The 14,161-nt window shown below is 44.5% G+C and overlaps 1 protein-coding gene across 2 annotated transcripts in view; it reads left to right on the forward strand.

Annotated features, from left to right (window-relative positions):
- LOC310985019 (uncharacterized protein C1orf21 homolog) overlaps positions 1–14,161 on the forward strand; it is a 35,922-nt gene that overhangs the window by 9,215 nt on the left and 12,546 nt on the right. The window contains exons 3-4 of one of the 2 annotated variants that reach the window (XM_083970434.1): positions 123–265; positions 12,190–12,319. In XM_083970434.1, coding sequence (XP_083826560.1) covers positions 12,229–12,319 — 91 coding nt within the window. In that variant the 5' untranslated portion in view covers positions 123–265; positions 12,190–12,228. The remainder of the gene's footprint in view (positions 1–122; positions 266–12,189; positions 12,320–14,161) is intronic. The other variant, XM_083970433.1, reaches the window with a different exon arrangement.

The following is a 14,161-nucleotide window of genomic DNA, read 5'->3' on the forward strand; positions in this document are numbered from 1 at the left end:
GTGCGTGTGTGTTTGCATGAGTCGTCGCTCACATATGGCTCATGGTTCCGGCGGCTTGCAGACGAGACTGAAATGCAAGAGAGTCTCACTCCTCCTCATTTCTTCTCCTCTCTGTCTCCTAGTCTGAAGCAGGAGCATCTATTCTTAGTCCTCTTCGATCTTCTTCATCCTCTCAATCATCATCACCGTCATCTGCCCCCGTCGTCCCGCCTGTCCGTCCACCTGTGGCCTCTCCACCCTGTAGAGCTGATGAACAGCATTTCAGGTGACCGCTTGCCCCCGCCACCTCCCTCACCCCTATACCCCCACCCCACCCCTTGTATCGGTCATGATGCAACACCTGTGATGTCACCGTGTGAGGAGGTGGAGGGTTTCCATGGTTACCAGGATGTCTTCTCTGTCTGTGTGTGTGTGTGTGTGTGTGTGTGTGGGTGTGGGCAGGAGTTCCCATGACTTGTCTCTCACATGCAGCGTGTGTTTTCTCTGTGTGTGTGTGTTGCACTCGGTCGGTGGCAGTGCTTAGTGCTGTCAGGTGTGATGAGGTCGTCTGTATTGCAGCGCAGAAAGCACAAGGCCAGCACAACACGATCCCTCTGGGTTCTGTGTCTGTCAGTTTGACTGAGGGGCTTGCAGGGCGATCGGTTTGTCCGTCCAGATCAAAACCAAAGTGGCGAATGTTGCAGCACGAAAGCAGGAAACTACGCCGGTCTTTACTCTATGCTTTATTTGTGGTTTATGCACGTGTTTATATGTGGCTGTCTACAGAGGAGGCTACGTGTAGCTCAGTGGATGTGGGCTATATCTGCCATAGCCTGCCTTTTGAGTCAGCAGGGGTTGGCTGTGCAGCCTACATGCATGCTTTTGTATGCTTGTGTCTGTCACATGACAAAGCAGCGTGTCTCTGTGTCCCTGACTGTGTTTACAGTGCAGTTTGTGTTCAGAGTCCAGCTGGGGATGGGACATAGAGAAAGGGTCCAGTACTGATTTGCCTTTCTTCCTATTTTTTTTATCTCCTTATCTCGTTCTCACTCCTGTGCTGACTCTGAAGTGCTGTGTGACTCTTTGCACAGTGTTTTTTCCCATCAGACAGAATGCATCTGTTTCCAATCTCCACAGTAGATAAAATGGTCTGTGATAGGATCTCTGAAGGCCCATTCCTTCATGATGTTGGATTGATGTCAGAAAAGAAATGGAGCATTCAACTCTCAATAAGAGCCCATATATTTAATATAGAGACAGGTGAGAGAAAACAATTATAACTTGGCCTGGCTATGGTTTAAACCCAAATGTTACGTTGATGTTGTGGTCATTTTACCTTCCTACACACACACATGGTTCTCTACCTTACCTTTTTATATTCTGTTGATGTTGTGCACAAACACCACAGCAGGCCATTATTTTATGTGAAATGTAGTTATATTAAAGATATTTAAGATGCAACATTTTTACATGGTGCATACATTTGTCTTTTGCTGTACCACACAACATGACATACCATAATAATAATAATAATAATAATGTAGATCTCAAACACCTTACACTGCTACTTTTTCAATGCTGGGTGGGCAGTAAGCAATTGTTTCATTATTTTCAGGGGAATCATATCATGTATCTCTACCAACAATTATTCAATACAAGCAATTAATCTTGTGATGACCTCAATCAGTTTATCTGCAAAGTGTCAGAAAATGGTTCCCAAAGTCCAAGCTGACATCTTCAGAATATTTGTTGTATTTTACCATGCAGAAAAACCATTGTTATACCAGATAAGAGGAAAAGAGAAAGGGAAACCAGGAGCTATTATTATCATCAGTATTGTTGTTGTTATGTTTGTTACCATTGCAGAAAGAGGATAAGGACAGAAGGAAAAGCACAAACTGCAGGAGAGAGAAAATACAAAGTTAATGGCACGAAAGACAGAGAGAAGCGCTCAGTGCATCAGTGGAGTCCCCCCCAGCAGTCTGCATCTACAGCAGCATAACTAAGGGATAGGTCAGGGCTCACCTGAGCCAGCCTGAGCTATGAGCTTTACCAGAGGGAAGTTTTAAGCCTGGCCATTAACTGCTTTATAGGTGAGGAGGAGGTGTGATGTGATCCCTTTTTCTACTGCCAGTCCTCGCTCGCTGTGCAACATTTGGGCACAGCTGTTTTGTTTTTTTTAGAGTTATTAAAGATTACAGAAGGACAGTCTAGTGGTAACAAGTACATGGACTATCACATGACTCCAAGGTTTCTTACTATAACAATGGAGGAAAGGTAAAGCCACCAATATGTAAACAAAATTGGTAATCCAGGACCTGATTATTGTTGTGTACAGCTGAGCTGGGTGTCATTAGTGGGAATGTGTCTGGTACTTGATACTGTACGTATATGTGGTGAAAAGCATTGGTCTTGAAGCCTGTGGAACTTCATGGCTAAGTTTTGTATGCATTGAGGAGTCGCTGTCAATGAACACACCTGTGAGATGAGTATAACTGCAACCAGTCAAGTGTGATGAAAACTGTTGAAGTTATCTTTATCATTATGACCGACTCCAAGGCTGCCGCACCAGACAATATGCCTGTGCCAGTCACTATTTTTCTTTTTAAAGAAGCTCAAAAAGTCATTACTACTGAGGGATAAAGGCATAGATGGCTCAATAGAGCTGTGGCTGCCTGTCAGCCTGGCTACAGGGCTCAACAACCAGGGGTTGCACTTGTTTTCTTCTGTTAATGATGAATAATCAGGTTCTGGTATTACGGAGGGGGGGGGGGGGGGGGGGGGGGTTATAGATAATGTTTCCAAGCCTTGCAAAACTCTTCACTTCCTTTCGTGGAGCCTGTTGTAGAGTACGCATTTGTGAATTGTTCCACGTCATCTCTTTGTCATCTCTGTTTCAAGTCGAGTGTTGTAATAGTGAGGCTGCAGCGCTATCAACAAGATTATCAAATTCTGTGGCAGTGAAGTTGCGATAGCTGTGCTCCATTGTATTGACACGTGGCAGTGGACTAAATAACAATGTGATTTTTTTCTCTAACTGTGGGTGCAGCATCATCATACAGACACCATCCGTAATGCTGTGTAGTCGGTGATATTGTGAACTCGAGCATTAATAAAAAATGTTCAAACAAAAAGAGTTTTGGTGTAAAATGTTGAGCCCTTATGCCATATCTCAGAAGACGATTGAGGGTGTCATTAATACGGTGGGTGGATTCATTTCCATGTTGAGAGCAGCCAATTGAATCTGTACTAACGCAGATAAAAGGCGGTGGTGGGCCACCGGGTGCAGACCCCCTCTGTTAGCATCATAAAAGGGAATAAGCTTTTATGAATTCAAATACGAATTTTCAGCGAGAAAAGCTGCAGCATTTTATCAAAGAGCAAATGTTGCACATTTAGAGTGTGGCTCTTTCTTAGCCTGTGAAAAACCTAAATTCATCATCTGTGTGGCCTTCCTCCTGAGCTCGACTTTTTCTGGAGGGGGACTTTTGCATATATTTACCAGATTGTTATAATTTATCCTGATAATAAATTTGAACACAACTTCGGTCAGCTGGGCGTGAATAGTAACACCCCATTAGTCTCTTGGGCAGCTGATTAAAACCTGTTGAAAGGTCTATTGGGTGAAAGGTTTCCTCACTGTAGCACGTGTCACTATGCAGGAGGGGAAAAACAACACTGGTTTGCATCTGAAACAAAAACACACGAGTGCTAGAGAGACATGAAGCACAGTCTCGCTGACAAAGAGTTCGGACAGGCAAACATTTCAGTGTTTTTCAACCCCGCCGACTGCTTTGCCAATTACCTTGCAGCACACTCCACTCGCCAGTTACACGCAGATTGATATTTATTCTCTTCAGCTGCAGTAATTTTTAATGAATATTAATGCTGGAATTCCTTTACTTTGCTGCTTGTGGGTTGATTCATTAGTGGTTCAGATGGATTTGGATAAGAAAGCATAAATATGCTTCGACATTGTGTGGCTGCTGTGTTGTTGGAGTAAGCCCGCCCTATCAGCCATGTGCAACTGCCCGATGAACAAGCACTTACTCACGGACACTAAACTTTAATACATAAAAGCAGTGATAGTAAAAACATAAACCATGATGCAAAACACCATTTATAGTTCCAACGAGTCATTGTGCAGCAATTACTGAAACTCTCCCATCTTTACAAACCAAAGTGAGGGTTAAGTCCAAAGATACACCTGTTAATGGCATCTAAAGGTCTCACATCAAAGGTTAGACAAAGACTTTTGTTAAGCGTTTAGTCGAGGAGTCGGCTGATAGTTTTGATGACCTGCCTCTCTGACTTGCTTGTTTGTTTCATGTCGGCAAGTCACAGTATCACTAAAGCACTTCTCTTACGTACTTCTGATCTCACTCTTCACCCACAAATCACCTCGGGCTCTAGCATGCTTTTACCACAGTTACAACTAGAAGAGAGCAGAACACTATGGGAGGGAATAAAACTGGCATGACGACTTGTTTTTTTTGCTCTTCCAGGGAATCTGTCTCACTCCTGAGACTTCCTTGGTCGCCTGCCCATTAATAGGCCTCAGAGGAGACATCTCTTCCCCCTAGTCGAACCTGTATTAGGTGGATCAATCCATTTTTATATGGTCTCATTCTACCTGCATCAGGATGAGGCCCAACACTGCTCAGATTTCAATATGACTGCTGTGCTGCACTCTGAGGTTAAACCTCTAATAGCAATCTAAAATGCACTCGCTCACCGCTTTCTGCCTTCACTCCTTTTGTTTTGACCATCTCTCATTTTGTCTCGCTTGCTCTCACTGTAGGAAATGAGAGGGAAGTGGTGAGAGCCATGCAGCCCGTGAGTTGTCAATCCGACCAGTTTTTATGGGCTCAAAGTAAAACAAAACGTAGGTTTCTTGCCAAAGTATATGTATGTAACAAGATTTTTCACAATCAGTTTAACAACGTGTGTGAAACCAGCTCTTGTCTCTTTACCAGCGCATGTCTCAGCTATGTGCAGCGTGTCTCTCATTGTCAGTCACACGACCGGGTTACAATTTCACCCAACAAAACAGAGGAGCGCCTGTGTCCACCCCCCCCCCCCTTCTCCCTCTCTGTTTCCATGTCCGTCCATCCCTCCCTCCCTGAGTGACCACTTGTCAGCCTCATTACAAGAGTGAGAAAGAGGAAAGAGCAGCAGACAGTGAGGTGGAGAGAGAGTTCAGGCTCACACTCAGGAGAACTCAGGAGAAACCTTTACTGTCCACCAGCCTGTGTGTGTTGGCAGGGCTTCCCAGGCTTGTCAGACTGATGGAGTGCTTAAACTGGGACAAGAGGAGAGGTGCAGTATTTGCTGCCTGGCTAGAGTAAATACTATGGCGCGTTGGCCCGGGAGTACTGAAACTCTGCTCTGTCACAGCGAGTGAGGCAGAGACACGGTTGACACACTGCAGCACAGTTGCGAGTGTCCTGATGTTTCTCCACGGACGCCATTTAGATTTTTGCAGTTACAGTAAAAACAAACACAACGTTACATTTTCCAGATTAGGCCTCGGGCCGGGAAGAACTTTCAGTCGCATTGAGTTTGGCAGTGAGATAATATATAAAGGTGTCAACTGTCATAGATTTTACCACTTTGTTTACAGTCGTAGCTTTCAGTGTAATATTTCTGGGTCACCGAGGGGCCCCTCTCGCAGGAGACATTTCAACATGTCACAGTAGGAAAAGCACAGGTGTGCACGCCGCCTCCGTCTCAGGGGCCTGGTGTCGCTCATGCTGGCTACCTTACAGAAGTACAGATCAATGAGTGGGAATGTGCTAAAATTTGTGCTACATAAAAATTAAAAAAAAAAACACTAAAATAAGATAAATTGTGATAGAGAATTTGATCCATATCATCCAAGGTGAGAATTTCAGCTAATGCATGATATAAAAGCATGAAACCGTTGTGAAAGTTCAGATTAGATGATTTATAATGGATTGCAATATTAATATGTAATAGAAAATAGGGAAATGTCTGTCAATTCTGTGGATAAACTTTGATTTATTGATAAAATATCCACATGATAATATTTGTCTTTTTTCCGTGGATGCCTGATAAATCACGACACTTAAAAATTGTAAATTTAATATCACTATAAAACCGTCGTGCTCATTGATTTGCAGCATAGCCTGCCATGGCCTCACACACACCTTGTTATAGCTGTATGTGTGTGTGTGTCACCCAACCTTATTAACAGTGTTCAAAGTGCTATCTCATGCAGCAAATGCCATATATTTAATGAGTGTGAGCAGCCAGGGGGTCATCCACTAACTAAATTGATCCTGAGATCCAATACGTCAGGATATGGCTGGCTTACCAGCTGGGCTAAGCATTTACTTATTTGTGGGAGAGACCCTGCACTCCACCTATTTCCAAAAAGCACCCAGTAGCAGCATATGGCAATTTGCTGACCAACCCCAGTCACTTCAGTTTAATACAAAAGCAGTGCAGGCCAGAAGAGCATGGCTCAGCACTTAGCCGCGCAGCATGATGAAGCAGAGGATGAATCTCTGCTCTGTCACAGGTGGATACGCTGAGAGACCTGCCCCGAGTCTCCCCGAGGCTTTGACCGCAGCTGAAGTCATCACTTCCCCTCCCCGAGCTTCAAATCTCATTCTTTTTTTCTTACTAGGAAGCTGAATCACAGTCTGGAGCTCCCTGTGACTAGAACTGATACACACAGGGAAATAGGAAGAAGAAGAGAAAAAAAACACACACACAATAAAATGAAACCTGTGAAACTCCTCCCCAAACTTCCCCCTTGTAGTCTTCTGTCGTTTGCGTTTGGTGATCCAGTTTTTCAGGCTCTGCGGTTGTTCGTTCTGCCTCTGGCACAACCCTGTTTCTGAGAAGCCCTCGCGCTGCACACTGCCCAGCCTGTGTGTAAGTTGTGTGTTTATGCAAGCATGTACACTCACATCTCCCTGCACAGTCCCTTTTTTGAGTTCCTCCTTTGACAAACTGACTTGTAAAGGAGGCTTATTCACACAACTCGCGGGCTATGTCTCACCTCCAGGTATGCAGGCATGGGCAAGCCTGTATGTTTGCCAAATCCTATTCATTTTAAGGGCCTGAGTATTGGCCATGTGTGAAGGATTCCTCTTGACCTTAACTCGCATTTAAGAGACCTTTGTGCTACTTGTATTATTTATTAGTTACGTTTCAGATTGTTAATGTTTGTTCAACACTGACAAGAGGATGTCTGCCAACAGTTGAGGTAGCAATGACGCAAGACCTGCGAACTGACATCATGGTATTATTTATATCTCTAAATTAGGCTACTACTTTGCTTTGGTGAATATGCCCCGAGATGAATGTTAAGCATCTGGAGCGAGCTGCATGCACGCTGGGGTAGTTGTGTGCCAGTAAGTATTAAGAACTCCTATCCCCTTCAGTCATTCGATGTTTATCAGATCAAGTTGGCTCAGTGAGTGTATGTGTGCGTGTGTGTTTGTGTGTATTTCGACAAGGGGAGCAGGAGATAGTTGTTTGGTGTGAGGGTCTTAGCTGACTCGCCAGACTAAGCTTGTCCCATTGACACACTTCAGCTCGGCAGCAGTGGGCGAGCTCAGAGCAGAGCAGTTCAGCTGTCCTGTGGGTTAAATAAACACCAAGCAACGCCCCGCTGTGGTCTCGCATGTGGCACCGAGCGGCTCACTGGACGGAGCTCAATACTAACACGGGGGCCGATTCCAGCTGAAGTCGCCAGTGCTAAAAGTGAACGCGCTGATCTCATTGTACAGCGAAACGCATGCAAAAGAGCAGGATGCAAAATATATACTGACACATCAACTCAGATGGTTCTTTATTCCAGTTTGTGTCTGCGCTCAATATGAAGCTGTGTATAGATGCATGTCTGTGAGGTTTGAACTGTTAAAAGAAAGTCAAAGCGGTAACATTTCGCCCTCAGGCTTTCTCATTTGAACAGTTTTTGAGGTAAAACTTAGATTTGCAAAAGAAACAAAACAAGCCAAGATTCAACAAACAGCAGAGGTTTTTGTTTTCGTCTTGGGTCCCCTTCGAGAACGGGAACTACCTCTTCCGAGCTGATTCAGAGCAAAATTGTGCAACTAAATCTTTGTTGTTGTTGTGTTTTTTTTTTAATCCTTGGTTTCTGAGTAAAATGTAGTATCAAAATCACCAGTGTACATTTCTCATCAAACCAAAGAAACTCTCAGTAGACGAATGTGGGGAAAAGAAAGGTGGTGACCATGTGATTTATGACCAGTGTCTTGCAAAACATGCCAGTTGTGACACCTTGAGTTTCAACACATCCATGTCACTGAAGTATCCCTCCAACCTCTGCCTTGTTACAGGCTTTGCTCTTATTTATTTAGATGGAACATCTGCCTTTTGTCAGTCAGACAGTCTGCTACTAGCTGTAGCTCATACATATACCCTATGTAACAGCAGCGTGGCTTACAGATTCACACAGCCTAGCATTATCCCTGCACACAACAATAGCTTTGGGACTGCTCGGTCTATTTTTAGCCAGCTCCTACTCACAATTTGATGTCTCAATACACACAAATCAAAGCCCTTCAAACAGATGCTGCCCACACACTAGAGACCCTTTTGAAACTTCAAATCCATCAAGGCTGCTCACATTTCTCAACGCACTTCCGCCAGTGTTTTTCAGGAGGGAGTCTCTGCGCTTTGCTGATCTAATATTCACTTCAGTTCTACACTAATGGCCCGGAGTTAAAGGGACTGCGACCGACCCCTGTGCTTCTTCTCTCCCTCTTTTTCATTCTCTGTAACTCTCCCGGGCTGTCTCTTCTCTGCCTCACTGTGCTCTGACAGGTAACGCGCACCCTGCAGCAGTGTTACCCAGCACCCACCTCATCCTCTTCAGCGCAGGAGCCTCGTTTAAGTGACCTGTCAAGAGGCAGATTATGCCGGATGAGATTATTCCGTGCAACTTTGCCGCCAGTGTCTCTTTGCGACGATGCACCTGTGTGACTGCATTAAGACCTTCTACTGTAGTTGTGCGTGTGCACTGCTTCATGAGCGTGGGGATGAGACATAAATGAGTCGTTCCAGAGGGGTCCAAGTACGAGTTAAGAGGTGTCCCAGCCTGCCTGGAGCGGGCTGATGAGATGCTGAGACCACAATATACTGTAAATAAGGATGAACGTAGCCTATGTAATGTCACCCACAGGTTTCTCAAGAACCTCCAAACTCCTGGTTAATCCAAAAATGGACAAAAGAGGAGGAATGTGTGGAGATGAGACTTTGATGCATGCTTGATTGTGGCAAGGAGCTGGCACTCAAAGCAGCTTGCTCTAAATGATGCAGGGCTAAATGAGGATGTTTTGTTAAAAATAAATCCCTCCACATACTGAAACCAGTTTGTTTGTACCAGGTGGAAAAACGTGTTTATTTCTGCAGTAAAGTTGGTCATGGCATTGACTCAGCTGTCATTCACAGAAGTGCAGCTTTTTTCTACTTCCATGTTGGCTTTATTTTTTGGCCCCAGAGGTCACCGCTTGGTGACACCACACACAACTACACACATCCAGAGCGTCCATGTTCAGCATGTGTGAGTGTCTCTCCCTCTCATCTTCAAGCCCTTTGAGAGATCCATGTGTTGGCTCTGCTTATTGATTATGATTATGTAAAAAGAATGAATAGATGAATCAGGTATTGAAATAACTTGTTGCAGCCTTAGATGGTTTAGATGGATTCCACCGGTTTGAACAGCAGTTTGACTTTTTAAATAAAAAGAGACAGCTCAAGCTTATCAAGGCAATGGATGGAGACATTATGACAGTGATACAGTGAAGTCAGACAGTTTATCCGGATCACAGCATCTAAACAGCTGCAGAAAATAGGAAGGATTAGAGTGAGTGCATCAGAGCTGTCTGTAGTCCTTCTAAATAGGTTTTTTTTTTTTTTTTTTTTAAGTCAGTTTGATAACCTGACTGCTCCCAGTCCTCATACCTGGACTTTTTTTTTTTGCTGCGTCACTGTTTTTAACTTTGTGAGTGCCACTCATGAAGTACAGTGGAAACCATCCACACATTTCAAGTCACACAACGCCCATAAAGTAGACACATCGTCGCGCATAAACCACTCCCTGCAGCCCTGCGTGTACACCTGGCGCTTTGTGTTGTGTCCAGAGAAATGGAGGCCGGTCGGCTGTAGTCTAAACACAGGAGTAAACACCGGCCTCCTGTCAGCTTCAAACGCGCTGAGGATCATTGAAGGAGGGAGGAGGGGCCAGCGGCGGCGCTCTTTTGAAGAACTGCACTCTTCTCTCTGCTTGGCCTCTTTCCATCCCACCTATTTTCCATCCTTTGCTTCACCCATGTCCCCCCTTCATTTCCCCCACCTACTTCCTCCCTTTCTTTGTCTTTTCTGTCTCTTCAGTGTTTTTGCCCCTCCAAAAAGCCTCTCCAACCCCCTCCACTCTCCTCAGCCAACACTCTTCCTCCTCTCACTTGTACCAGTGCTGCAGATTTCATTGTGGTGATGGGTCCTCATTGGCTGCCTCTCTCTCTCTCTCTCTCTCTCTCTGTGTGTGTGTGTTTGTACATTTTAGTAACTGGCACCAGTCAGATGGGCTCTGTCAATGACAGCATATGGCATGTGTGAGCGACATGGAGACTATCTATAGTGTAATGTGTCTGACAGTGGGTGTGATTGACTGACAGTGGTTCACAGTTTCACCGTCCTCTTGCCTGAATAATAATGAGTTGTTAAGTTCACTTCAGTCCGACTGTCATGATGTGAAGCAACGGCTGTTTGGTTTAAGGGCACTTGAACAGGGCTAACGTAGGCCAACACCAGCTTTCAGTGAAATGTTAAAAATATACAACTGTATAAAAATATATAAGACTAAGAAATCTTAGTGATATATTGTTTTAAAGCTGCACTTACAGATATTTTAGTTTTAAAAATATATCAAAACGACTAATGGGGAAAAGAGTTCTAATGAAAAAAGAGAATCATCACTCGACTCTGCAGGTTTCCTAAAGGGTTTTAGCATATTTTAGCTCGCCTCATAGTTTTGGTTTTCTGGCGGCAACTTTGCTGTTTTGATTCTATCTCATTAACCTCATTTCCATCGACAGCAGACAGCTGTTTTCAGCAAAAATAAATAAATAAAAGCTCCAGGAATCCACTGCAGACTACCTGCCCAGCCCCAAAACAGCTGAGAGACGGAGGATATCAGCTCCCGACTGGTGAACAGTTTTGCATTTATTCACCAAAGAGAGGGATACTTTAATTTTCCTCAAGAGCTGGAGGGGAGCACTTCATCAGACATCCACAAACAGGAGTCCAAATGAAAAATTGTGCTGTACTGTATCTGCTGGATGTCTGAATAGGCAGCTGTTTGCCTATATTTATATAAGGTGATAACATGTCAAACTTGTGTGTTTTAAATCTTGTTCCCATGACACCGAGGGGTTATGAAAATGTCAATTTCTTTCTCAAATTTCCTCCTTCTTCTCTTTGTAATAAATCCACCATCCATTTAGATATTAAGTTATGAATCCTCCTCTTAAAACAAAGCACTACTCTAATATCTAAAAAGAGTATGATCATAATATAGATGTATTGACAGTCCTAGTTTAAATCGGGTCATGTGCTCTGTTTACCCATGGGCCGCCCTGCTGCTCCTGCTCTCCACACATAATGACAGTGGTTACATTTAGCCCTCAAAGAAACACCAGGTTGAAGTAATAACCTGCAACATTTTCATATAAACGCTCACTTTACCTTCTGCTGCTGTATTATTACTCAACCCACATTTCTGGCTCTGAATACCTGGTGTGAAAGAGACACTTGTGTAAAGTGGAGGGACATAATGCCTCTTTGCTGCCCTACCTTGAAGGCCATATACATAATGCCCAAAATGTAGCTAAATATATTCTCCCAAACAAAAAGGTGAAGCATTAAACAGCCTGCCAGCCTCGGTGTTGGTGGTGCTGGCAAATATCACGCTGAATAGCTATTGCACTGCTGTGAGGAAACACAGTGCGGAGCATTTCACATTGATCGACCCAGTTTGTTTTGGAATAAAGAAGAAGGAGTTAGTAAGCATGAGTGACAGTTATTATCGCTGAGCAAACACTCCTGGTACTTCTGTAAAAGTCCACTGTAAGGACAGAGCAGCAGAGTCCTTCACTAGTTTGTTGTGTTTGTTGTGAATCTAAAAGGTCTCCTCTCTCTGTCCTTGTCCAGGTGAGAGTGCGATGAGGAGAGGCTTCAGAGTGTGAGGCCATGGGCTGCACCTCGGCCAAGCAGGTGTCGGCCGTGCCCAACGATGAGGAGGGACGTGGCAAGGCCTACAGCAATGGAGACCTCTTCACGGGTCAGTTTTCACACACTCACTCACACACACACACACGCATACAGGGGTGTCAATAAAAGCTTCACAGCTCCATTTCACAGGGGTTAATTGGGCAGTGTAGACCTATTGCCCCCATCCGCCCTCACAATATATTCTCTTCATTACAGCTCATAGTCCTTCTGGCAGAGTGTTAGGTTCTCCATTTCAGACAATCAGTGTCAACACCACAGTCAGTTTTATTAGTGTCATCCACGTTCAGAGTTCACGTAGGAGAGAGGAAGTAACCGGCGGCGGGGGAAACTGCTGTGTTGCAACTCTCAGGTGTCATGTGTCCTTCAGGTTCTCATATTTTTAGCCGGTGCAACCCGTCAGATGGAAACCGAGTGGGAGCACAAAGGTGGGAGGAGGTGAGATTAAAAAAAGCAGCAATTTGAGGGAGAAGGAGAAAAGAGAGGTGGCGAGGCACACGGTAGAGAGACTGGATTGGAGAAAGCACCTCAGAGTTGTGCATGTGACGAGGAATGCTACACAAGACAGAATATCTTTGTCCTTCACTTTCAATTTGACTCGTACTTTCTTTTTTAATCAGTCCCCTGCGAGTGGCCTAGCATTATGAGTGGAATGAGGAAAAAATTGATCGATTAATCCAGTGGTTTATAACTGAGGGGAGAGATAGAAAAGAGAGAAAAAACATAAAAAGAAGAAAAAAAGGACTTTTCATACTCTGACTCTGACCGTTGCTGTTTTTCATTGTGAAACACAGGATAGTTTTACCCCCTTGGGCCTCTGAAAACAATTCAAATGAAACTGGAAAATAAGGAACATCACTTCTGGACTGCAGTCACACATTCAAACACATGCAACCTCAGAAGAGGAGGGGTCACCAGGGGTCAGCGCTTCTGGTCACAAGCCAGAAAGGTTAGCAACAATTGGATTAGTCACTGGATTAGCTCAAGAGACAGATAATCAATGACGACTTTATGAAGTGAATAATTGTTTGGCTCATTTCAGCACAGAGAGAAAAAAAAAAATCTAAATCCACATAGAATTAGTTTCTTTCCATGATTTTTCCACAATGCTGAAGAGATTTGTGAATCTTGGTCGGTAAATCTGAAGATGTCAAGTTGGGTAAATTGTGATTTCACAGTCTTCTAACCTCGCAAGTGTCTGTGGCTCAGTTGGCTGGATCATCGTCCTTGCCTCTGTCTGTCCTCATGTCAAAGTGTGTCTGAGCAAGACGCTAAATCCTCCGAATGTGATGTGATTTTACAGAAAATCGATGAATTAAAAAAAAGAAAATGAACGGATTAATCAGTAATGAATATAATCGTTAGTCGCAGCCCTAGCTTTAATTATAGCTCGCAGGCTGTTGTGCGGTGAGGGACAGGAATGAAAGTGAAAGCCAGAGAAAGGGAGCGATGATGAGTGGTTGGGAGATTAACAGCGATTAAGAATTAGGAGCAACACTCTGGTATAACTGCTCGCGGGCAGATGGATGTGGCAGATGACGATCCACAGGAGGTCCTCTCTCTCTCTCTCTCTCTCTCTCTGTCTGTCTGTCTGTGTCTCTCTCTCTGTCTCCCTCTCTTCCTCTGCCCCTTCTTCCTCTCTCTTCCTCAGCCTCTTCCCGCGACCTCTCCTCGACTCTGCTGCTCTCTCTCGTCCCTTCTCTTCTCTTCTCGTCTCCTCTCTCTTTCCCCCGACACTCCGACTCCTAATCCCCCCCTCCGCCGCCGCCACCCCTCCCCGTGACCTCTCTGCTCTCACGTCTCGTTCCCCTCGCCATCTTCTAAGGAACAACAGAACGAGGCAGGAGACGAGAGATGGGAGGAGTGGAGAGTTTTCCTTGAGAGAGGAAGGGAG

The sequence above is a fragment of the Trachurus trachurus genome, assembly GCF_905171665.1.
Source record: "Trachurus trachurus genome assembly, chromosome: 4".
Lineage (NCBI taxonomy): Eukaryota > Metazoa > Chordata > Actinopteri > Carangiformes > Carangidae > Trachurus > Trachurus trachurus.